Source organism: Trichosurus vulpecula, chromosome 2 (genome assembly GCF_011100635.1).
Source record: "Trichosurus vulpecula isolate mTriVul1 chromosome 2, mTriVul1.pri, whole genome shotgun sequence".
NCBI lineage: Eukaryota > Metazoa > Chordata > Mammalia > Diprotodontia > Phalangeridae > Trichosurus > Trichosurus vulpecula.
The window spans coordinates 180304680-180327898 of NC_050574.1; the positions used below are offsets into that span (position 1 = coordinate 180304680).

The 23219-nt window shown below is 38.3% G+C and overlaps 1 protein-coding gene across 1 annotated transcript; it reads left to right on the top strand.

Moving 5' to 3' along the window:
* The first annotated feature begins 930 nt into the window (after positions 1 to 930).
* SAP18 (Sin3A associated protein 18) lies at positions 931 to 5576 on the top strand. The gene is made up of 4 exons (XM_036747265.1): positions 931 to 1134; positions 1372 to 1481; positions 4835 to 4957; positions 5200 to 5576. The coding sequence occupies exons 1-4, from the start codon at positions 1006 to 1008 to the stop codon at positions 5354 to 5356; spliced, it is 519 nt and encodes a 172-aa protein (XP_036603160.1). The 5' UTR covers positions 931 to 1005; the 3' UTR covers positions 5357 to 5576.
* The last annotated feature ends 17643 nt before the right edge of the window (positions 5577 to 23219 follow it).

The window sequence follows — 23219 nt, forward strand, 5'->3', positions numbered from 1 at the left end:
TGATTCTAAGAATTACTTTCTAGGATCCTTGAGACTATTCTGGGAGTTATTATCTAACCCCTGGAAACTAGACATTCCCATGCCATGGATCCTGAGAAACTAAACTCTAAAAGGATAACAAAATCCTCCATAAGTACATGCACCAATTAGATTGTAATGTTCTTGAGGGCAAGGACTGTCTTTTGCCTCTTTGTACCCCTAGTACTTAATACAGTGTAGTGCTTAGCACAGCGTAGGAGCTTAATAAATGTTTATTGATTGATTGACATTGACCTCAATGAGGGTTGAATTCAATTCATTAACTGACCAGTAGCCAGAGGCTTTAGGGGACCAATAGATTAAAACAATTTTGGCAATGTCCTTCTATACAGAATTCTTTATTATATACATTACATGATATTATTTATATAATGTCAATTATTTTCAGTAAATAGGTTTAGGTTTTCTGGGCTACCTGTTCTTCCCAAAGAAACCTTTAGAATCGCTTGTTACCAAAGGAGAAGACCAGTTTCTATCTCTGGCTCCTTTTCATCCCAAGAAAAGGAGAATCTGCAAGAATAGAATAGCTTATCTTTCGGACTAGGAGAAGAGGAAGGTACTGACCGGGTACTGTATTCTTTCATTTGTTAAGAAACTTAGTTATAAACTCAGGTTAGCAATTCACACCTCCAGAAAAGGCTTCCGCATTCTGTGGATTTTGTTATTTTCTCACTGAGGGTGAAAACTGGGTCATTTAAAAAGGACCTGTAAGAACGAAGGGCGGGGCGAGAAGGCGGGGTCAGAAGAGTAAACGGGACACGCCCTCGCCCTTGACCCCGCCCCCAGCACTGAATTCATTTACCCGCCCCTCCACCGACTCAAGGCGCCCGGAACCGGATGCGCACGCGCCGTAGGGAGGGCCTGGTCATATCGTGCGCCTGCGCGGAAGAGCCGCCTCGCCTTGCCCCGCCTCTTCCCTCCCTATAAGTCTGTCGAGATTCTCCTCGCGAGAGACTTCGTTCATTCATGCTCGCGGCCGGGGTCGGAGGTCACAGTGAGCGTCTAGGAGGCCGAAGGAGGAAGATGGCAGTGGAGTCCCGCGTCACTCAGGAGGAAATTAAGAAGGAACCCGAGAAGCCCATTGACCGGGAGAAGGTGAGGGCCCGGGGCCGCTGGGGTTCCGGCGGAGGCGGAGGCGGGGCCTCCCTGGTGGGTGGGGGTGGGGAGCTGCGGCCTGCGGCGGGGCGGGCGGCCCCTGCTGGGGAGCTTGGGGGCGGCCAGGGGGCTCGGGGGCGGCCGCGGAGCTCGGGGGCAGCCGCGGGCTGAGGCGGCCGGGTCCGGAGCCTCCCTCCTCCCTCACTCGTGTCTCCGCTTCTCCGCCCCCGCACGCAGACGTGCCCGCTGCTCCTGCGGGTCTTCACCACTAATAACGGCCGACACCACCGAGTGGAAGAGTTCTCCCGAGGAAACGTGCCTTCCAGCGAGCTGCAGATCTACACTTGGTGAGTGGTGGTCCTCGGGGAGGTGAGGCCCCTTCCGACCCCCGCCCCAGACTGCTCAGCGCCTAGCCCACGTTACCAGTTTTATTACCGTTTTGAGGGAGCCCTCTGAGTAACCCCTGAATGGTCTGGGTGGTTTGCACCATCAGGGCGAGAAGAGATGCGCCCGTCTTGCAGAAATCTCTTGTGGCCTGTGACTTAATCAGTGTGGCCCCCTTGACCAATAATAGTAACCAAAGACGCTTACATTTGCAAAACTTTTAACATTTGAGCCTCATTAACAAGCACCTGGCACAGAGTAGGCGGTTACAGATGCTTGATTGATTGATTGGTTAACCTTTGAGGAGGTACCCCTGGTGTATTAGCATGAAGGAACCGTTTGGTTGGTTTTAAAAGTCAAAGTTGAACCCAGGTCTTCTGAACTCCAAATCCATAATTCAGTCCTCGGTCTCCACGTCACAACCCGTCCCCTGTTTTATAGATCTTAGTCCCCGGTTGTTGTAGCAGGAAAACTTATCCCCATCGGATGGAATCTTGGTATCTTTGAATATTACTGTTTAAATACTGGTTTAGTCTGGGGGTGGGGTGTTGACCCATGTAATCTCACCTGCTTCCGACTGAAGATTTAAGCTTTTTGAAAAATGTGTTTGTTTATGCTCTGGGAGTAGGGGAAAACTCAGGAAACTAGCTTTCAATTGATATAGGAATGGCTGAACAAAATATGTTATATGAATGCAATAGAATATCAGTTTTAAAGAAAAGATGAATATCAAGTATTCAGAGGGGCATAGAGTTTAATATTCTCATTTTGACTCACCAGAGTTCACCCAGATAGCAAAGGTTCTCTGACTCTAAAATTCAGCACTTCCTACGGTAGACACATAGTTCCTTTTCATCGGGAACCCAAATGGAAAAGGCTGATGTCCTTTCGTTTGTGTTTGAGTAGGGCACATTTTTATTACTTACTGAATGGAGTTAACTTTGTAGCCTGTAGTCTCTGTTCTATAAGTTTTACCCTTCCATACGTTAACTGTGAAGTTTGGTAGTGATTACTTTGTGAACTAACATTGCAGATGTTTGAAGTATTAATAACTTAAATTTTCTCAGTGTCGTGCATCTACCACAGACCTCAAAACACCTTTTGTAATTTAGATTTTTTCTTTCAAGTGTTGTTGTTGCCCCCAAAATTCATCACCCTGTGTCTATGGCAATGAGTCTATCTCACTATCACACTAGAAAACTGTGTTTAGGGGGAAGAAAAGCTGAATGTCTGATAAAAGGGCATTATAATAATGAGAGCTTAGTGGGGGGCGCTCTCCTTCTCCCATTTGTACCTATGCCCTTATGGCAGCCTCCTCTGAGTTGTTTCTGAGCAGTCTCCCTGATTCAAAATTCTCCCCCTTTCCCCACTAAGGTTATTTCCAAGTGTTGGCAGGGTTGTGGGAAGGCGGGCACAATAATGGGGTGGAGAAAAAAACTAAAACAATGCAAAAAGAGTGATCCCATTACTCCCTAGGAGGTCAGACCTGTGTAGGTGAAAATATTCATAGCAGTACCTTTTGTGTCAGCAAAAAATGAGAAATTAAGAGGTTGCCAATTGACTAGGGAATGTCTACACAAATTATATATATATAGAGAGATTATCATTTTCCTGTAAGAAATGACAACTATGAAGACTTGAAAGAAACACGACAAGACTTGTATGAATTTATGCAGAGTAAAGTTACAGCTAGGAGAACAGCATATGCAACTACAGTAATATGAATGAAAAAACTAAAAAGAAGTTGATGTGAATAATTACAATGACTAAAATTTGTCTTGAAGAGTCATTGTTGAAATATTTCTTTTTGGTAAAGGTAGGGGGACTCAAGGTGTAGACTGTTTCTTCCGCTGTTGAGCATAGTTTTGCTACTGTTTTTCTTTCTTATGGAGGGACCCAGTATTTTTTTTGAAGAAATTACATCTGGAAATAGCTGATATAAAAATAAAAGGCATCAGTGAAACTTTAAAAATATATCTTTCCTAGTGTGCTTCTGAATTAGCTGTCACAGAGAAAAGAGATCTGAAAATAACTCTCACAAAGATTGTTAATACAGGTTATTTTAGAACGATGGATTTGGGAGATAAGAAGACCTGAGTTTGAATTTCAGTCTCATCACTTAGTGCTCTGTAATCATGGTCCTCTCTGAACCTGTTGTGTCATCTATCAAGTGGAGATAAAACTTGCCGTCTAGCGATTTATCAGATGAGAACTAATTTTGAGGAATATCATAAGATTTAGAGCTGGAAGGGACCTTAGATTATCTAGTCTAACCCTGTTCTGCAGATTAGGAAATAAGCCATGGAGAAGTGTGTGATGGAATGGAAAGAACATTGAATTTAAGTCAGAAGATAAAGGTTAAAACTTTAGCTTTTTCAGCTTGTGACCTGTGTGATTATTGTGCTTTTCATTTCACCTTTCTGGGCTCCAGTTTCCTAATCTTTAAAAATAAAGAATTTGAGGAAATTGACTCTAGAAGACTGATGATGAAATCATCTACTCACCTCCTGTGACAAAGGTGGTAGCCTTGAAGTACAGAATCAGAGAGTGTTTGTTTGCTTGACTATACTTATTTGTTACAAAGGACTTTGGAAAAAAATGGCAGGGAGAGGGAAAAGATAGTAATAGTGATGGCCAGAAAGAAGAAAAGAAAGATTAGAGGGTTATTAAAGGCCTTTTTTTAAACAGGAGGAGGTTCAGAGGAAGACATAGAGAAACAGGACAGCTTTGAGAATAATGTGTTGAATTTATAATATTCTTCCTAAAAAAGCAAACTGTACATGATAGAGATTCACAATTTCATGTGCAATCCCTGTTTTCTGTTTTTTCACCATTATACAAATGCTCATGGTTAGTGTTTTAAGTTCAGAACAACAAAGAAAAATTACTAAAAGAAGAGGAGGCTTGGATTTGATAGTCTCTAAGGTCCCTTCTAGCTATAAATCTATGATTCTGAGTGATTTGCCCAGGGTCACACAACTTTAAATAAGTAGTACTGCCAGAACCTGAAATGCATAGAGTTGTTGGGAAAAGTGGTTTGTTTTTTAGGCCATGTGAACTGTATTAAAAAACGAAAAACTTCCTTCGATACACTGAGGGTAAATTCATTAATAGTTTTTCCAATATTTCTCAAACTATACTTGTGTTTAAGACCCTGACTGTTCAAAGAATTGCAAAGCTGTTTAAAACAAGCCTGTTACAAAGCAAGAACAACTTAAGATCTCTTCAATGTTTACCTTTTGTCGCTAGTTTAAAATAAGTGGCTTTAGTATTATTTGTTACTTTATTCAATTAAATTGAAATTTTCTTCACTTAGGATGGATGCAACCTTGAAAGAATTGACTAGCTTAGTAAAAGAGGTCTACCCAGAAGCTCGAAAGAAGGGTACACACTTCAATTTTGCTATTGTTTTTACGGACCTTAAAAGACCTGGTTATCGGTAGGTAACTTCTATAAATGTAGTTACTAAGCTACTGTTATTATGTTTATATATCAACATAATCGGGGTTAAAGGCTTATCCAGTGCAGAGATAAGATGGCCTAACTCATCTTTGGGGTATTTTAAAGATATGTAAGAGCCAACTTTGTCTACCAGTGAAGACCCTTAATTTTTCTACATATTCTAAAAGTAGTTAAGTATAAATAATTGACACTTTAAATAATTTGTTTCCCTTTCTGCAGAGTGAAAGAGATTGGCAGTACTATGTCTGGCAGAAAGGGGACGGATGACTCCATGACCCTACAGTCTCAGAAGTTCCAAATAGGAGATTATTTGGATATAGCAATCACTCCTCCAAATCGGGCACCACCTCCCTCAGGGCGCATGAGACCATATTAAACTTTGTTTACTATTTGTTGCATTTGTTTGACATTGTGTCAATATCAGCTCTTCTCTTTATTGCCTTTAAGCTTTGGAAGCCCTAAACCTATTTTTAAATCATCAGTTTTAAGAATTAAATGTTGGCTATGTTCTGGTCATTATCGTGTAAATATTGACAGATAAGGGGCCATGGTTTAAATCCTTGTATAAAATATAAAGAACGTAAAAGTGCTCTTAGTATTCTGATTGAAAGTGTCTTGCTAAAATATACTTATGCAATCGAACTGATTCTGTAACAATGTAACCACACTGGGGAATGTGGGATATTCAAAATACTTAAATTGCTGTCACATGAAATACAAGTCTGACAGTCCTTGCTCTCAAGTCTCACATTTTAGTTGGAGAGACTATCAGGTCCTAGATAGGAGTTACAAGGAAAGTAAGCCAGTTACAGAAAAGTCTGAACTGGGACTCAGGACTCGAATGGGTTTCAGTTTTGAAAATAAGATTAGTAGAGGCTTAGAAAGGGCAAAGGAACTTAAAGAGGCCAACCAAGGATACTGAGCATAGTATGTGGTGTGTGAGGAGAGAGGCCTTGAGAATCTGATATGAGGTGTTGGGAAGGTGGGCCAAATTATAGATGTGGTAATATATGCAAGATTAGAAGGGGACAGACTGGGTGAAGGAGCCTAGTGGACTTACTGTAGTAATTCAAGTATGGAAGACAGCATGGTTCAATGCAGCCAGGGCCAAGTCCCTCAACTTTTATGAACATTGGTTTCCATATCTAAAATAGGAGTGAGAAGTCCTGTACTAACTTCCTCAGGCTTGTGAGGAAAGTATTTTACAAACCTTAAAAGTTTTCTATACGTGTTAATTGTTATGAGAACCTCAACTAGGAAGATGAAAAAGGATCAGAGTGGTGAATATCCAGATGGGAAAATAAGAACATAAAGATGGTTATCTGGCAAAAAAGAGGTTAGATTATATGTGACAGTTGAGAAGTTTCTTTGAAGAAATGAGTGAGGGAGAGATGGTAAAATGGTGGAGGGCATGTTATATATTTAATAAGCAACTTTTGTGGGTAGTTGAGGTAGGGATAAGACTGGGGTAAGGTTTAGGGGTCATATAGCTTGGAGAGGTGGCCTTGGAAGTTGGGTGATGAAGGGACAAGAAGGAAGAGCGTGAGATATTAATAGATAACACATAACTGGAATTTAATAAGTGCTTAAGACACTGGGAGTATAAAGACAAAAATACTCCCTGTCCTCAAGCAGTTCACATTCTAACAGGAGATGTAGGTACAAAATCAGTAAAAAGTAATTTAGGAAGAGATACTCTGGGTGCTACAAAGACTTCGCTGAGAAGGTATTTGAACTGAAATTTGAAGGAAAGCAATTGCTGACAGTGAATAAAAAAAGACAGACAATATTTAAGGGCTGGAAGGGACTCTTGTTGGAGATTATTTAATTTATACCCTTCTCATTACAGATAAACTGGGATCTGGAGAAATGACTTGCCTAATGTAACATTGTAGGTGGCATGGGTAGGATTTGAGGTTCTCTGACTTGAAATACATTATTTTCCCACTCTTACCATATTGCTGCCTTCACTGTTTTCCTCAGACAGGTCTGCAGCCCAAGAGTGAATCAAGCTAGTGATTCAGGGTTGAGGTGATCATGGAGTCAGCATTGAATAGGAAGTCTTCTGTAGTGGTAGAGGACAAATGGTCTGAATGAAGTTGAAAGAAAGGACCAGGAAGTTAAAGAGCCGGTGTAATGATTATGGGTGATAGTGGTCATGGTGTAAGATTAACTGACTTTACTGTATTTGATACCTGGCTCAGGCAGTGGAGAATACTAAGACACCCTTCAGGAAATTAAAATCTGAAGATAAGACTGGAATAAATTATTGCACTACAGTGTGGTATTCCTACAGAGTGCCATTTGCATGTCATAAGTCCAGAAGAGAAAAAGATGAGATCGTAAGACTGGAATAAATTATTGCACTACAGTGTGGTATTCCTACAGAGTGCCATTTGCATGTCATAAGTCCAGAAGAGAAAAAGATGAGATCATTTGAACATCATGCATGAGCTTAAGAACAATTTGTGGAGGTGTATGTAGGTTTTACTGAAGACTGAGCAGCACCCTTGTCATGAAGCCTTCTGTTTTCAGCTGTAGTCTGAATTATATATATACACATATACCTCTTGTCAGAAAGCCTCAAGAAGTATTATTACCACTGATTTAACTATATGGTTTTGGGTCACATTTCTTTTTCCAATGGATTAAGGTAAACAGGTTTAGTGACTTGCCTAGGGTCACATAGCTAGTGGGTAGTCTGAAACTGGATTTGAACTTGGGTCCAACTGGACTCCAGGCTTAGTGCTCTGCTGCACCAACTAGCTGCCAAAATAGTTTTATTTTTCCGAAGGTAAGAGTGTGGAGGAATGTGACCAAAGGGAAACTGAGACCTGGCCAGAGCACATTAGCCTCTTACCCCACTTTCCACATGCTGCACCACCACCTCTATCTCAGAAGTTTAAATTTGCAACTTCAAAGTTTGCTCTGAATGATACTGTCCTTATTGTTGAAGATATCTTCAAAATGTGCAAAGCTTCATTATTGGTTGCCCCAAATATCAGGTTGTTAGGGGTAGAGGTCCACAAGTGGTATATACTCACCAAGGTAGGCGTAGATCAGAAAGAGCTACTCATGTTCGAGCCCAGAATAAGAGGCATTCTAACCCTGAAATACTCATTGAACACAATGGTGTTCCCAATTGGGACATGGGAGACATCTGACACCATATTTTGTGTGATAAACTACATGTGGTCCTTGAAGAGCACCTTGTGTCGTTCATGGGAACCCCCATGCACCCCAGAGCCAGCAGAGAAAAGCTGACATGTTTGAGACACACCCCAGCCATTTAACACTGTGCCAGGCTCAAGTGATGATGTAAGACACACTGTACCCAGATAGGAAGGTTATCTTCTTTTTCATGCTTTTCTCTGAGTCTGACTAGCTGTGATCTGATAGACCACCTCATAAAGATTCTGACAGAGAGGCTACTGCTTCAGTACCACTAAGAGGGAAATTAGGCATAGCATCAAGGAGAAACTGTTAGTTGCTCTAAGCTTCAAGCAGGACATGGCCATTGCTGCATCTAAAAATCAATGGAAGTTTGCTTAAAATAATAAGTAGCATCTATCTAAAACCATCAATCAGCAAGCATTATATGTAATGGGGATAAGCTATAGCATTTCCAGTAAGAAACAAAGATATCCATTATAACCATTGTTATTCAGTATTGTACTAGAAATGTTAGCTTTAGATAGAAAAAGAAGAAATTGAAAAAATTAGAATAAGGCAGTGAGGAAACAAAACTCATTCTTTGCAGGTGATATGATGGTATACTTAGAGAATCCTAGAGAATCCACTAAAACTACTTGAAATAATTAACTTTAGCAAAGTTGCAGAATAGAAAATAAACCCACATAAATCATCAGCATTTCTGTATATTACTAACAAAGCTGAGCAGCAAGAGATAGAGAAATTCCATTTAAAGTAACTGTAGACAATATGACATATTTGTGAGTCTACCTGCCAAGACAAACCCAGCAGCTATATGAACACAATTAGAAAAACTTTTCACACAAATAAAGTTAGATCTAAATAATTGGAGGGAAAAAATTGCTCATGGGTAGGCTGAGCTAATATAAAATGACAATTCTGCCTAAATTAATTTACATATTCAGTGCCATACCAATCAAACTACCAAAAAATTATTTTATAGAGCTAGAGAAAATAATAAGAAAATTCATCTGGAAGAGCAAAAGGTGCATCATATAAAGGGAATTAATGAAAAGAAATGCAAGGGAAGGTGGCCTATTTGTACCAAATTGAAAATTGTATTATAAAGCAGAAATCATCAAAACTACTTGGTACTGGCTAAGAAATACAGCAGTGGATCAGTGAAATAGATTAGGTACACAAGACACAGTGGTCAATGACTATAGTAATCTACTGTTTGATAAACCCAAAGACTCCAGATTCTGGGATAAGAACTCATGATCAGGCAAAAACTGCTGGGAAAACTGGAAAACAGTATGGCAGAAACTAGGCACAGAGCAATATCTTACACCATATACCAAAATAAGGTATGGGCACATGATTTAGACATAAATGGTGAAACTAAAAGCAAATTAGGAGAGCAAGAATAGTTTACTTGTCAGATCTATGAAGAATAGAAGAATTTATGACGAAACAAGAGACAGAGAACATTATGAAATGCAAAATGGATAACTGATTACATTAAAAAGTTTTTGCACAAACAGCCAATGCAACCAAGATTAGGAGGGAAGCAGAAACCTGGGAAACTTTTTTTATAGTCAGTTTCTCTGATAAAGGCCTCATTTCTAAAATATATAGAGAACTGAGTTAAATCTATGAGAATGTGGAACTCAAAATCATGCGGAACTGAGTGTTGTAAACTAAAAAAAAAAAAATGCTTAAGGAGGGGGGAAAGAATCTATAAGAACACAAGTCATTCCCCAACTGATAAATGGTCCAAGGATATGAACAGGCAGTTTTCTGATGAAGAAATTAAAGCTATGAAGAGTTATATGAAAAAAAAAAGGTCTAAATCACTTTTGATTAGAGAAATGCAAATTAAAACAACTCTGAGATACCACCTCACACCTATCAGATTGGCTAACATGACAAAGAAGGAAAATGATAAATGTTGAAGAAGTGGGAAAATTGGAACACTAGTTGTATTGGTAATTAAGGTGGGACCTTTTTTTTTTTTTAACTGTTTTCTCTTTTAGAATGCTGAAGTAATCAAGTGCCTTTGATTAAGTCTTACTTAAGCCCCAGGCTCACACCCTTTTGCTGATTAGGTGTGAATCCTTTGGGCCCTGAACAGGGTATAAAAGCTCAGAGGTTAGCATTTTGTCTGGGGCTCTCACGCACTTGAAGAATGTTGATGTGGAGACTGAGTAGCCGTTATTAAGAGGCCCCTCTGCCACTTCGGTCTTGAAGAAACCCAGATATTTTGTTTTGGGGCTCTCACTGGAAGAGTGGTGTGTGACTTGAAGAGACTCTGGGCAGCTGTTGTTAAGAGCCTCCCAGCTTGTAAACCCAGATGTTGATGCTTTCCTGGTAACTCTGAATTGTGATTTGAATCAGACAAGGTCTGTCTGTTGATGTTTGTAATTTCTATTTGTACTTGTCCTGAAGTTAAGGGTGCTGGCTTTTCCTCCTGAACTAAGTGAATGATATTTGTATGTTGGATTAAAGTGAGATTGTTAACCCCTTAAAGTTACTTTCCTTAGTAAAGCAGTTCAAAGAACCTGTACTGGCAGGTCTTGTTGCTGGTCTTGTTGGGTCTTACACCCCTACATCAGCTGCTAGCCAAATTGTTGTTACACTAGTGTATTGTTGGTGGCGTTGTGAACTGATCCAACCATTCTGGAGAGCAATTTGGAACTATGCTCAAAAGGCTATAAGACTGTGCATACCCTTTGATCCAGTAATAGCACTACTAGGTCTGTATCCCAAAGAGATCATAAAAAAGGTTAAAGGATATATTTATAAAAATATAGCAGCTCTTTTTGTGGTGGCAAAGGATTGGAAATTGAGGGGATGCCCATCAACTGGGGAAAGGTTGAACAAGTTGTGGTATATGACTGTAATGGAACACTATTGTCCCATAAGAAATGACGAGCAGGTGGACTTCAGGAAAACCTGGAAAGACTCGTATGAACTTATGCTGAGTGAAATGAGTAGAACCAGGAGAACACACACAATAATAGCAACATTGTGTGATAATAGACTTTGTTAGACTTAGTTCTTCTGAGCAACACAATGATCTAAGACAATTCTGAAAAACTCATGATGGAAAATGCTATCCACGTCCAGAGAAAGAACTATAAAGTCTGAATGCATATTGAAGCATACTATTTTCTCTTTTTTTTTTTGTTTCTCATGGCTTTTCCCTTTTTTCTGATTCTTCTTTCACAACAGGACTAATGTGGAAATATGTTTAATATGATCATACATGTATAGCTTATATCAGATTTCATGCTGTCTTGGGAAGAGGGGAGTGCAGGGAGAGAAGGAAAATTTAGAACTCAAAATTTTATAAAAGCAAATGTTGAAAACTAAAATTAATTAAAAATAAAGAAGGAAATTCAAGTTTCAGTGAACTACACAAGACCTGGCAGCTTCTAGTATAAATGAGAGCTCTTGCAATCTTTGGAATCCCAAAAGGCAAAAGATACAGGCTTACAACTAAGAATAATTTACCCTTCAAAGCTGAGTATAACTGGAAATGGAAATGGAATAGTGGGGTTTTTTTTTAGCATTTCTGATTAAATGGCTAGGGCTGAAAAGGAACTTTGAAACACTAACATAAATCCAAAGAAACACAGAAAGGTAAGTTTATTTGAGTATTTGGAAGGAGGTGACTGATGATGTAGTGCTAACATCTAATAGTGGGAGAAAAAACAAGTTTCCCTTCAAAATTTTAGTTTCTTCAAAGAAGAGGTTGATAAATGTAAACAAGAAAAACAGAGGGTCTGGGGGGTGAATTTGTTCTTACCTGAGGGGGAGAAAAGAAGGGAAGGTAAAAGAAGGAGGAAGAAGGGGATGAAACTTGTTATTCTCATAACTGGGATGTATGAAAAGCCTGAACAAACATAGAGGAAGAGGTGGAAAATTGGGCATCATATGAACCTCATTTTATCTGACATGAACAGAGGAGGGTTGAACCTATAAATGACCACTGTTTTTGTTTTGTAAAAATACCTCTAATTGACAGAGAAATGATTGGGGCCTGGGTGAGGAAAGGGACTTAAGTAGGAGAGCAATACCAGGGAAGGAGTAGCATCCTGAAGAGGGAACTAAAAGGAGGAAATAACTCCTCAGAAAAACAACTGACCTGGAAAACAGAACAAGGAAAGATAATTTAAGAATTACTGGAGTACCTGAAAACCATGATCAAAAAAGAAGCCTAGACATCACCTTTCAAGAAATCATCAAGGAAAACTTCCCTGATATTATAGAACCAGAGAACAATATAGACACTGAAAGAATCCACTGATTACCTCCTGAAAGAGATTCCAAAATGAAAACTCTCAGGAATATTATAGCCAAATTCCAGAGCTCCCAGGTCAAGGAGAAAATATTGCAAATAGCCAGAAAGAAATAATTCAAATAGCATAGAGCCACAGTCAAAACAACACAAGATTTAGCAGCTACTACATTAAAGGATCAGAGAGCTTAGAATACAATATTCCAGAAGGCAAAGAAATTAGGATCACAGCCAAGAATTACCTATCCTGCAAAACTGAATATAATTCTTCAGGGAAAAAATGGACATTTAATGAAAGCGAAGCCTTTCAAGCATTTCTGATGAAATGACTAGAGCTGAATAGAAAATTTAAAAGAGGCACAAAAGGGCTTTTACAGTGGATGGGAAGACTGGAGTGGGGTAGCAGACATTTGAAGCTTAGTCTCACTGGAATTTGCTCAAAGAGGGAATAACACACACACACTGAGTTGGGTATAGAAATCTATCTTAGTCTACAGGGAAATAGGAGGTAAAGGGGACAAGAAAAGAGGGGCTGATAGAAGAGAAGGTAGTTTGGGAGTGGTGGTCAGAAGCAAAACACTTTTGAAGAGGAACAAGGTGAACTGAGAGAGAGAAAATGGGGAAAATAGGATGAGGGAAATACACAGTAATCATAACTGTGAGAAAAATTTACAGCAAGTTTCTCTGATAATGGCCTCATTTCTCAAATATTTAGAAAACTGAGTCAAATTTATAAGAATACAATTCATTCCCCAATTGATACATCATCAAAGGAAGTTTTCAGATGAAAAAATCAAAGCTTTCTGTAGTCATGTGAAAAAATGCTCTAAATCACTACTGATTAGAGAAATGCAAACTAAAACATCTCTGAGGTACCACCTCACACTTATTAGATTGGCTAATATGACAGAAAAGGAAAATGACAAATGTTGGAGAGGACTGTTGGTGAGGTTGTGAACTGATTCAATCATTCTGCAGGGCAATTTGGAACTATGCCCAAAGTACTATAATACTATGCATACCCTTTGATCCAGCAATACCCAAAGAGATTTTTAAAAAAAGGAAAAGGACCTATATATATCAAAATATTTATAGAAGCTCTTTTTGTAGTGGCAAAGGATTGGAAATTGAGGGGATGCCCATCAATTGGGGAATGGCTAAACAAGTTGCAGTACATGTGATGGAATACTATTTTGCTATACAAAATGACAAGGGCTATCTATGGTTTCAGAAAAAATCTCGAAATTTGACTTAGATGGACTGACGCAAAGTGAAATAAGTAGAATGAGAACATTATATACAGCAGCATTGTGCAATGATCAACTGTGAATGACTTGGCTATTCTTGGCAATACAATGATACAAGATAATTTCAAAAGACTTATGATGAAAAATTCTATCCACCGCCAGAGAAGGAACTGATGGAGTCTGAATGCAAATAGAGGCATATTTTTATAACTTTATTTTCCTTGGTATTTTTTGGTCTGTTTTCTTTCATAGTGTGACTTATATAATATATATTAATATAATATATATAATACCAAATTGCTTGCCTTCTCTAGGAAGGGGGAAGGTAGGGAAGGAAGGGGTTTAAAAAAAAACCAAATGTTAAAAATTGCTTTTACATGTAATTGAAAAAAAATAAAATATTACAATAAAAATAAATTTAAAAAATAAATTAAAAATAAAATGCACAGAAGGGAATGGATAGAAGCATATTCAAGCAGGATAGTCTTAAAAGTAATATGGAATTACCATATGCTCTTAGAAAAGCAAATGGTATGAAATGCAGATCTATAGTTTCATATACAACCTCCTTTTTTGCATTCTGTTGTGTATATGGAAATGTTCTTTTATGGTATTTAAGTTCAGTATAATTTAAAAAAAATAACAATAGGCAATTAGTTCATTTCAATTCAATAAACATTTATTGTGTAATACATGTCAGGCACTGTGCTAGTGCTGGGGATACAAATAAAAAAGAAGATAGTCCCTGACTTAAAGGAGCTTACAATCAATTTAATGAGGGAGTACAACACACAAAAGGAATCTGGGGTAGGGACACCAGGGATTATCTGGTGTAGGAGCATCTTGTTCTATGGAGTTGAAACCAAGTAGAGCTGCAAAGGGAATGATCTGGAAAGTCCAAATGCTGCCCTCTCTAAAGGAAAACCATGGGAGAAGTTTAGTACTCCACCTTCAAGCCCTTCAGAGGGAGAGGAGGCTCAGGGAGGTGGGAAGGAGTGGGAATATCAGCATGGTGATGAGATTTTTCAGGTAGCAATTTCAGTTCACTCTTTAATCGAGTACTCACTTGTGGCATTCTTAGTGAACAGTGCCATGCTTTTGCAAGTTCATCTTTCAATACCTGCCCTTACTACCATATTCTGTACCTCTTTTAAAATTCGGCTGTTGTTTCCTCTGTATTGACATAGATCTCTTTGCACAGCTCTCCTGCCCCTTTTTATCAGAATTATTTTTTTAAGGGGGGAAGGCAGGGCAATTGGAATTAAGTGACTTGCCCAAGGTCACACAGCTAGTAAGTGTGTCAAGTGTCTGAGGTTGGATTTGAACTCAGGTCCTCCTGACTCCAGGGCCGGTGCTCTACTCACTGCGCCACCTAGCTGCCCCCAGAATTATTTTTTTGTATCTTCAGTATTTCATTGTTCATAGCAATGCAACTTATTTTCACTTCTGATTCCACAAGAAGTTTGCATTTTAAAAGAATTTATAAACTCAACTGAATCTGTGTTTGTATTTGTGAGACAGTCTTTGCTTATTCCAAGTAGTGCATTTACTATCTCCCCACCTATTTGCCAAAGAGTAAAATACGCAGAGCTGTATGACTCCGTGCATCAATTAACCCTGTTTGCCCCAGTTTCCTCATCTGGATAATGAGCTGGAGAAGGAAACAACAAAACACCCTAGTGTCTTTGCCAAGAAAATCTCAAATGGGGTTACAAAGAGTTGGAGGTGATTGTAATGACCTAATAACAACAAAAATACACAAAAATAGTGTTGCAGTTACACACCATACAGCTCTCAATTTCTCTCTTCACTTCTGCAAAGTTTTAACGAATGGGTTTGATTCCCTGCTTCTATATTTAATTCTGTCCTAGGTTCTAGGGCCATGGATCCTGAAGCTCATCATCATATGTGTGCCTTTCTGCTGGTTCCTCTTTGACATCATGCCCTGGTTCTAGTGATTGGATATTGCCTTGTTCCTTGTAATCAAACTCCTGGCTTGTATCTACCTTCTCATCTCTCTTGCTTCTCCCCCATTCCCCTTTCAGTCCCTATTCTGTACATTCAAGCCCAAGCTTCTTTCTTGGTGAGCTACCTAGTGCATTAGTACATCTGAGCCCACTGAGGCTCTGCCTTGCTCCTGTTGGTCCCTATCCTCTGTCTCCCACAAGACAGGAATAATGCCTCTGAATCCTAGGCCCTGACTATTGACTAACCTCTACTCCTTACCTACTACTAAATATCTCAAATGCTGGACTTCTGCTCATCTAGCAAGATACCTGTCTGTTGCCAGAACTTCTCAGTCCTAATTGCTTGCTTTCTTGGACTTCTGCAACTCATCCGCCAACAGGCTCCTACAGACCACCCAAGGCTGAACTTCCCTGATGATGATGACGATATCTGTCTGGGTCTTCACTAATTATCTGCTGATAAATTCTCCAGATATCCTACCTAGCTGTCTAGACTTCTTCCGATTGCCCAAAGCTGAGACCTTCCTAGGTTTGTCTAGTTTCCAATTCTGGCCAACCTCAGAATTCTTGGCTGCCACATAAGCCACAATACTGTAGAAACTTCGATGCTAAGCATTCCAGGTAGCCGATAGAACCCATCTAAATTCCCAAGTCATCATCAAAGCAAAAGAATATGAAAAACAATCCAGGATTTGGGAATATGATAGCTCCTTCCTTATTTCATTTGTTCCAAGGCCTTTTTCACTACAAAGAGGCTGAACATCATCTCTCTTTTATTAGAACAATGCAGATTTACATTTGTATAGTACTTTATAATTTTTGAAGTGCCTTATATAGTAAAGAATTTTCTTCAACATTATTATGGTAGACATAAAGAAATCTTAAAAAAAATTTTTCTCTGTATTTATTTTGGTACTTTTAAGTTTGGCACTGTCTCCCTTCCTCTCTCCCCACCCCACACTAGAGAAGGCCATAATTTGACACAGATTTACAAATATATGTAAAACCATACTATTTATCAATTCTTTCTCTGGAGGTATATAACATCTTCCTTCACAGGTCCTTTATAGTTGATTTCAGTACATATAGTACTCAGAATAATATGATGTTCTCTTGGTTCTGCTCACTTCACTTTTCATTATTTCATGCAAGTCTTTCCGGGTTTTTCTAAAATGAACCAGATTATCATTTCTTACACAATCTATCACAATCACATACCACAACTAGTTTAGCCATTCTCCTCAATTTCCAGTTCTTTGCCACCACAAAGAGAGCTGCAAAAAATATTTTATAACATATAAATTCTTGTTCTTTTCTCCCAATCACCAAAGGATATATATAGTTTTGTCACTTTTTGGGCATAATTTCAGGTTGTTCTCCAAAATGGTTGGATCAATTCACAATTCCACCAACAGTGTTTTAATGTCCCAATTTTTCCATATCCCCTCCTACATTTGGCATTTCCCCCTTCTATCATTTTAGCCAGTCTGAAAGGTGTGAGATAATATCTTGAAGTTGTTTTAATTTGCATTTCTCTAATCAATAATGATTTAGAGCATTTTTATGACTCTATATAGTTCTGATTTCTTCATTGAAAAATTGCCTGTTCATGTCCTTTGATCATTTATCAATTGAAGGAATGATTCATATTGTAATTTTGACAAAGTTGTCTACACATTTGAGATATGAGACCTTTATCTGAGACTGTCTATAAAATTTTTTTCCCCAATTTTCTGCTTTGCTTCTAATCTTGACTACATTGGTTTTATTTGTACAAAAACATTTTAATGTAGTAAGAATTATCCATTTCACATCTTGCAATATGCCCTATCTCTTGTTCATTCATTATTTCATCTCCTGTCCCTAAGTCTGATAGGTAATGTGTTCCATGTTGTTCTAGTTTTCTTATGTAACACCCTTAATATCTATGCCAGGTATCCATTTTGACCTTATTTTGGTAAATGGTGTCTATGCCCAATTTCTGCTAAACTACTTTCCAGTTTTCCCAACAATTTTTACCAAACAGTGTATTCTTATCCCCAAAGCTTAAATCTTTACTTTTGTCAAACACAAGGTTACTATAATCATTTACTACTCCCAGGTATTTTATATTGTCTACAATTGTTTTATTTCATTTTTTTGGAGGAAGAAGGCAAGGCAATCAGGGTTAAGTGATTTGCCCATGGTCACACAGCTAGTAATTGTCAAATGACTGAGGCCACATTTGAACCCAGGTCCCCCTGACTCCAGGGCCAGTGTTCTATTCACTGCACCACCTAGCTGCCCCATGTCTACAATTATTTTAAATGGGGTACCTCTTACTTTCTCTTCTTGCAGGGTTTTGTTGGTCATATATAGAAAAGTTGATGATTTATGTGGGTTTATTTTATATCCTGATACTTTGCTAAAATGATTAGTTGTTTCAACTGACTTTTAGTTGAATCTCTAGGATTTTCTAAGTGTATAATTCTATCATCTGCAAAGAAAGTTTTCTCACCTCACTGCCCATTGAGTCTTTCAATTTCTTTTTCTTCTCATATTGCTATTCTAGCATTTCTAATACAATGTTGAATAATATTGGTGATAATGGGCATCCTTGTTTTGCTCCTGATCTTACTGGGAAGGCTTCTATCCTATCCCCATTATAAATTAATGCTTGCTAATGGTTTTAGATAGATGCTTCTTATAATTTTAAGGAAAAATCTATTTATACCTATGTTTTTGAATGTTTTTTAAATAGAAATGAGTGTTGTATTTTGTCAAAACCATTTTCTGCATCTATTGATATATAGCACATAGAAATCTAGTACCACTATGCATTTATTAAAATAGCAATGTTACATTTATGCAAAATTCTATGGCAAAAAGCTATCATTAGAATCACTCTGGTGTAGCTAGTACTAGAGTAATTATCTGAATTTTACAGATGCAGAAACTGAGGCTTAGGGAATGAAAGAATAAGCATTTATTAAGTGCTTACTGTGTGCCAAACACTGTGCTAATTGATGGGAATACAATAGAAAGTCAGTCCCTGCTCTAAAAGAGCTTCCACTATAACTCGGGGAGGGATTAACTAACATACCTAAAACCATGACTAGTAGAGCAGCAAAGCTGGGACTAGTTTCTCTGGTTGTTTTTTTCAGCCTATGGTTCCTTTTCAATCATTATGCTTGTCCTGGTCTGTAGTGCATGTGTGTGTGTGTGAATTCTGCACCGGACTCTTCTCTATTATTTCTTGGTGATCACATCAGCTCCCATGGGTTTAATGGTCATCTTTGTGCAGATGATTCCCCAAATATAATTTCTAGCCATCACTTTTCTACTGAAGTTTATTTCTGCAAAACCAACTGTATTCTAGACTTTTCTATCTATATGTTTCATAAACATCTCAAAGTCACCATATTCACTCCTCCACCCACCCCTGCCGCTGCCTTATATGCCATCACCATCCTTCCAGTCACCTAGGTTCAAAACCTCAATCATCCTCAACTCTTTACTTTCACTTCTCAAGTAAATTACAGCACATCAACTCTTAAATTTTCCATCTCTATACCCATACAGCCAACAATACAGGTCAATCTCTCATTGCTTTACCCAAACTATTTTACAATATCCCAATTTGTCTCCTTTCCTCCAGTCTTTTCCTCCTCCAATGCATCTATCACACAGCTGACAAACTGTTATTCCTAAAGCACAAATTTTCTTTTCTTCCTTTATACTATCTTGCTTGGTGATCTCATTAGCTCTTATGTATTCAACTATCATATTTATACAAATTATTATCTGATTTATTTATCCAATCCTAAACTTTCTTGACCTCTAGTCTCATGTCTCCAACTGCCTATTAGATATTTTAAACTGAATGTCCCATAGACATTTTAAATTCAACATGTCCAAAACTGAGCTCATTATCTTTTCCCACAAACCTTCCCCTCCTCCTAACTTCCCTCTTATTTTCAAGGTTACCACCAGATTCCAAATCACCCAGGCTCAAAACCTAGGCATCATCAGATCGACATTTCACTCTTACCCCTCATATCCAATTTCTATAGTCAAGTTCTGTTGTTTCTACCTTTGTCACCCTCTCTCCTCTGATATAGATGCCACCCTGGTGGATGCTCTCAACACCTCACATGCAGACCATTACAGTAGCCTTCTGGCTGTCTCCCTGCCTTAAGTCTCTTCACTCAACTGCCAAAGTAGCTCTCTGAAATCCTAAGTCTGACCATGTCACTCCCCTACTCAAATTATAGCAGCTCCCTATTACCTCCAGCATCAACTATAAAATCCTTGGAAGCTTTTAAAGCCCTTCATAACCTAGTTCCCTTCTCCCTTTCCAGTCTTCTAACACTTGATTTCTTTCTGCACAACTTCTTGCCTTCTTGCTTGTCTTCCTCCAACACTACATTCCATCTCCCCATTGGGTGCCTTTTTACTTGCTCTCTCCCATTCCTGAAAGGCTCTTTTTCCTCCTCTTTGTCTCCTGGTTAACCTTGCTTCAAGACTTAACTTGGATCATATCTTCTGAAAGAAGCCTTTCCAGGTCCACTGCAATGCTATTGCCTTTCCTTTGAGATTATCTTCAATTTGCTCCGAATATTATTTTATATGTACATAATTGTTTGCATGTTGTCTTCTGCATTAGAACATGAGTCCCGTGAAAGCAGGGACTGTTTTTGCTTTTCTTTGTATCCCCAGCACTTGGCACAGTGCCTGGCATATGGCTAATGCTTAATAAATATTTGTTAATTTGGCATGACCATGTCACTCCCTAGCTTTAGAAGCTTCAGGGATTCCCTATTACCTCTAGGATAAAATATAAACTCCTCTGTTCAAACTTAAAATCTTTGACAGTCTAGCTCTACTCTATTATTTCAGGTGGATTTCATTTATTTTCTCTCAAGTATTGTAAAATCCCTCCAAACAGACTTAACTGAGTTTGCAAAATGCTTTGTCAGCCCTTTTTCATCAAACCATAGCAATATGTTGAGGTAGGTACTAGTGTCATAGTTATAGATGAACTGAGGCAAAGAGAAGTGAAGTAACTTGCTCAAGGTCACACAGGTAATGTTGGAGATAGAATTCAAATGCAGGTTTTCCTGACTCCAAATCCATTACATTACAGTGACTTATTGATGTGACTTCTACTTCCAAAAGTGAAGAAAGCAATTGTGGAACCAAGTATCTGGTCCTGTCTAATCTTGTACTTCTAGAGCTTCATATCATGGAAAATAGCCATTGGTAGATTATATGAGTGATTGTTGGAAACCTTGGTCTCAGGTCACAGGAAACCCTGTTGCCTGCAAGTAGTAAAACTGAAAGCAGCTGCTCAACTTGTTCTGAATGACTTCTGTTGTTGCCAGACTTTTAATCATGACTGTTGCCACCCCTTCTAACTCAATTACGTATTTTCCAATACTGTACCACTTCCCAGCCCCATTTTCTTTCCAAAAAAAGAACTAGCTTTTGTTTAGCTTGAGGAAGTTTTCTTTACAGCAACAAGATTGTCTTTGACTGAATGTCCCTTCCTTTACAACTCTAAGAAATACCTTCATGAAACAAGAAAATGAAAGGTAGTATATCAATTCTTTGACAATAGCTAAAGCCAAGAACCATTAGTCTCCAACTTGAACTCAATGAGCCTAGCTTGGGGTTTTTTTCTTCTCCTACAACTTAAGCCCCACTCTAGGTGAGTAACAAACTTAAAAAATCTCTAAGTAGGGATTTGGCAAGGGTTGGACTCTTGGCTGAACAGCTGGATCAGCCAACACACAAATGACCAGAAAGTGGTTGTTAACGTCCCTGCCTTGGCAAGCCATTGGAAAAACTGGCTCAGCTTGACAACTTAGTTTAAAACTTAATGCTTTCTGCTTTAGTTACTCTGTGAGCTAATTGGTTTAAGCTAGTTTCTGGTATCAGTAAATTTGTATGTATGTCTTTCAGTCTTCAATCTGTACAATATGCTTTTTTTGGGGGGGCAACTTTGTTTTTATCAAACAACTGGATATGTAATTCAGTAATCAAACATTACAATCATCTGATGTTACAAACAACTAAGATTTCTAGATTTTTTTCTCCATTTAAAAATATTTATTTAGTTTTAGTTTTCAACATTCACTTTTATAAGATTTTGGGCTTAAAATTTTCTCCCCTTCTGCCTCCCCAAGATGGCATGCGATCTAATATAGGCTATACACGTACAATCACATTAAACATATTTCCATTTTAGTCATGTTGTAAGGAATTAGAACCAAAGGAGGAAGAAACAAAGAAAATGGTATGCTTTGATCTGCATTCAGACACCACAGTTCTTTGTAGGTGGATACATTTTCCATCATGGGTCTTTTGGGATTGTCTTAGTTCATTTTATTGCTGAGAAGAGCTAAATCTATCAAAAGTGGTCATTGCGCAATGTTGCTGTTACTGTTGTGCCACACGCTCTTCACTGTATCTCTGGTCAAGAGCATAAATTCAAGGTGTCTCCACAGAGGCTTTGGTACCCAGTTCTGACAAAACCTGCCAAAGAATTCAGTGAAAGGGGACATTTTTAAAGGATATCGTGCTATTTTATTTCCCGGGGCAGGTAGGTAATGGAACCTTTTTTGTTTAGCTGCTTGGTTTGAGCAAATTACCAGAGTCAAACTGTGGCTCTAGTATTTTATCTGAAAGGCTAAATTTTTCTGCTTATTCTACAAGGTTTATGTTCGTCAGAAGCTTTTGAAATTTCCTGGTCCTGTTTGCCATGGTTATAAAATGAATATGGGACCTGGTTTTGAGTCTAAATTTTCTGGCCCTCCAAGAGAGTGTTTGAGTTAGTAGTCTGTTTGGCCTCCACCTGTTATCTCCCTCCATGGCCTTTTCCTCTTTAGCCACATGAGGTGTGGAAAAAAAGATTTGGAACTGAAAACTTCTACAAATTTCATTATCACCCCCAAGCCCCTCACAAACTTGACTGCATCTGTTCTGTGTTATGTTCATATTGTTTGGTACCTTGTTGGAAAGCAAGAGAACTCCAGAATAGTCCACAACTCCCTAAAGACATCTGTTTATTTTATGCATAGTTGATATAGCTGTAGAAATTTTAAGGTTTTAAAATAAATATCTAGATAAAATATAATGAAAAAAAAAAGGAAGGCAAGAAGCTGCTTGTGAAACTGTAGGAGAAAAAGTTAAGTCTGTGACGAAGTCCAAGCGAAGTCAAAACTGAAAATAATCCTAGGCAGTTTTAACTATTGTGCTATCTTTCTGGTTGTATGGATGACTGAATACCAGCAAGTAATTTTTTTCATGTGTTGATGTCTCCATCTGAATTAATCCTTAAGTGAGAAGGGGTAAACACTAATGAAAGTAAGAATGATCAGCCAGGACATAATCAAGAACATGGAAATTGCTGAGAAGGATTTTCATTCCTCAGATTTGTGGAAAGAGGCTAAATTTAAGCCTCCATAGGAGAAAATACATGAACAGAATAAAACAAATCTTCTGAAAATGAATTTGCCAATTATAATGGGAACAAAACTTAATTTGTACTGAATTTCATAATGAAATTTATTTTAATGACACAAAAAA

What these genes read in the sequence shown, in the direction of transcription:
- SAP18 (XM_036747265.1), top strand. Translation starts at nt 1,006, where the DNA reads ATGCTCGCGGCCGGGGTCGGAGGTCACAGTGAGCGTCTAGGAGGCCGA. An exon ending in AGCCCATTGACCGGGAGAAG is followed by an intron (nt 1,135 to 1,371) that starts GTGAGGGCCCGG and finishes CCCCGCACGCAG; the next exon opens with ACGTGCCCGCTGCTCCTGCG. An exon ending in GAGCTGCAGATCTACACTTG is followed by an intron (nt 1,482 to 4,834) that starts GTGAGTGGTGGT and finishes TTCTTCACTTAG; the next exon opens with GATGGATGCAACCTTGAAAG.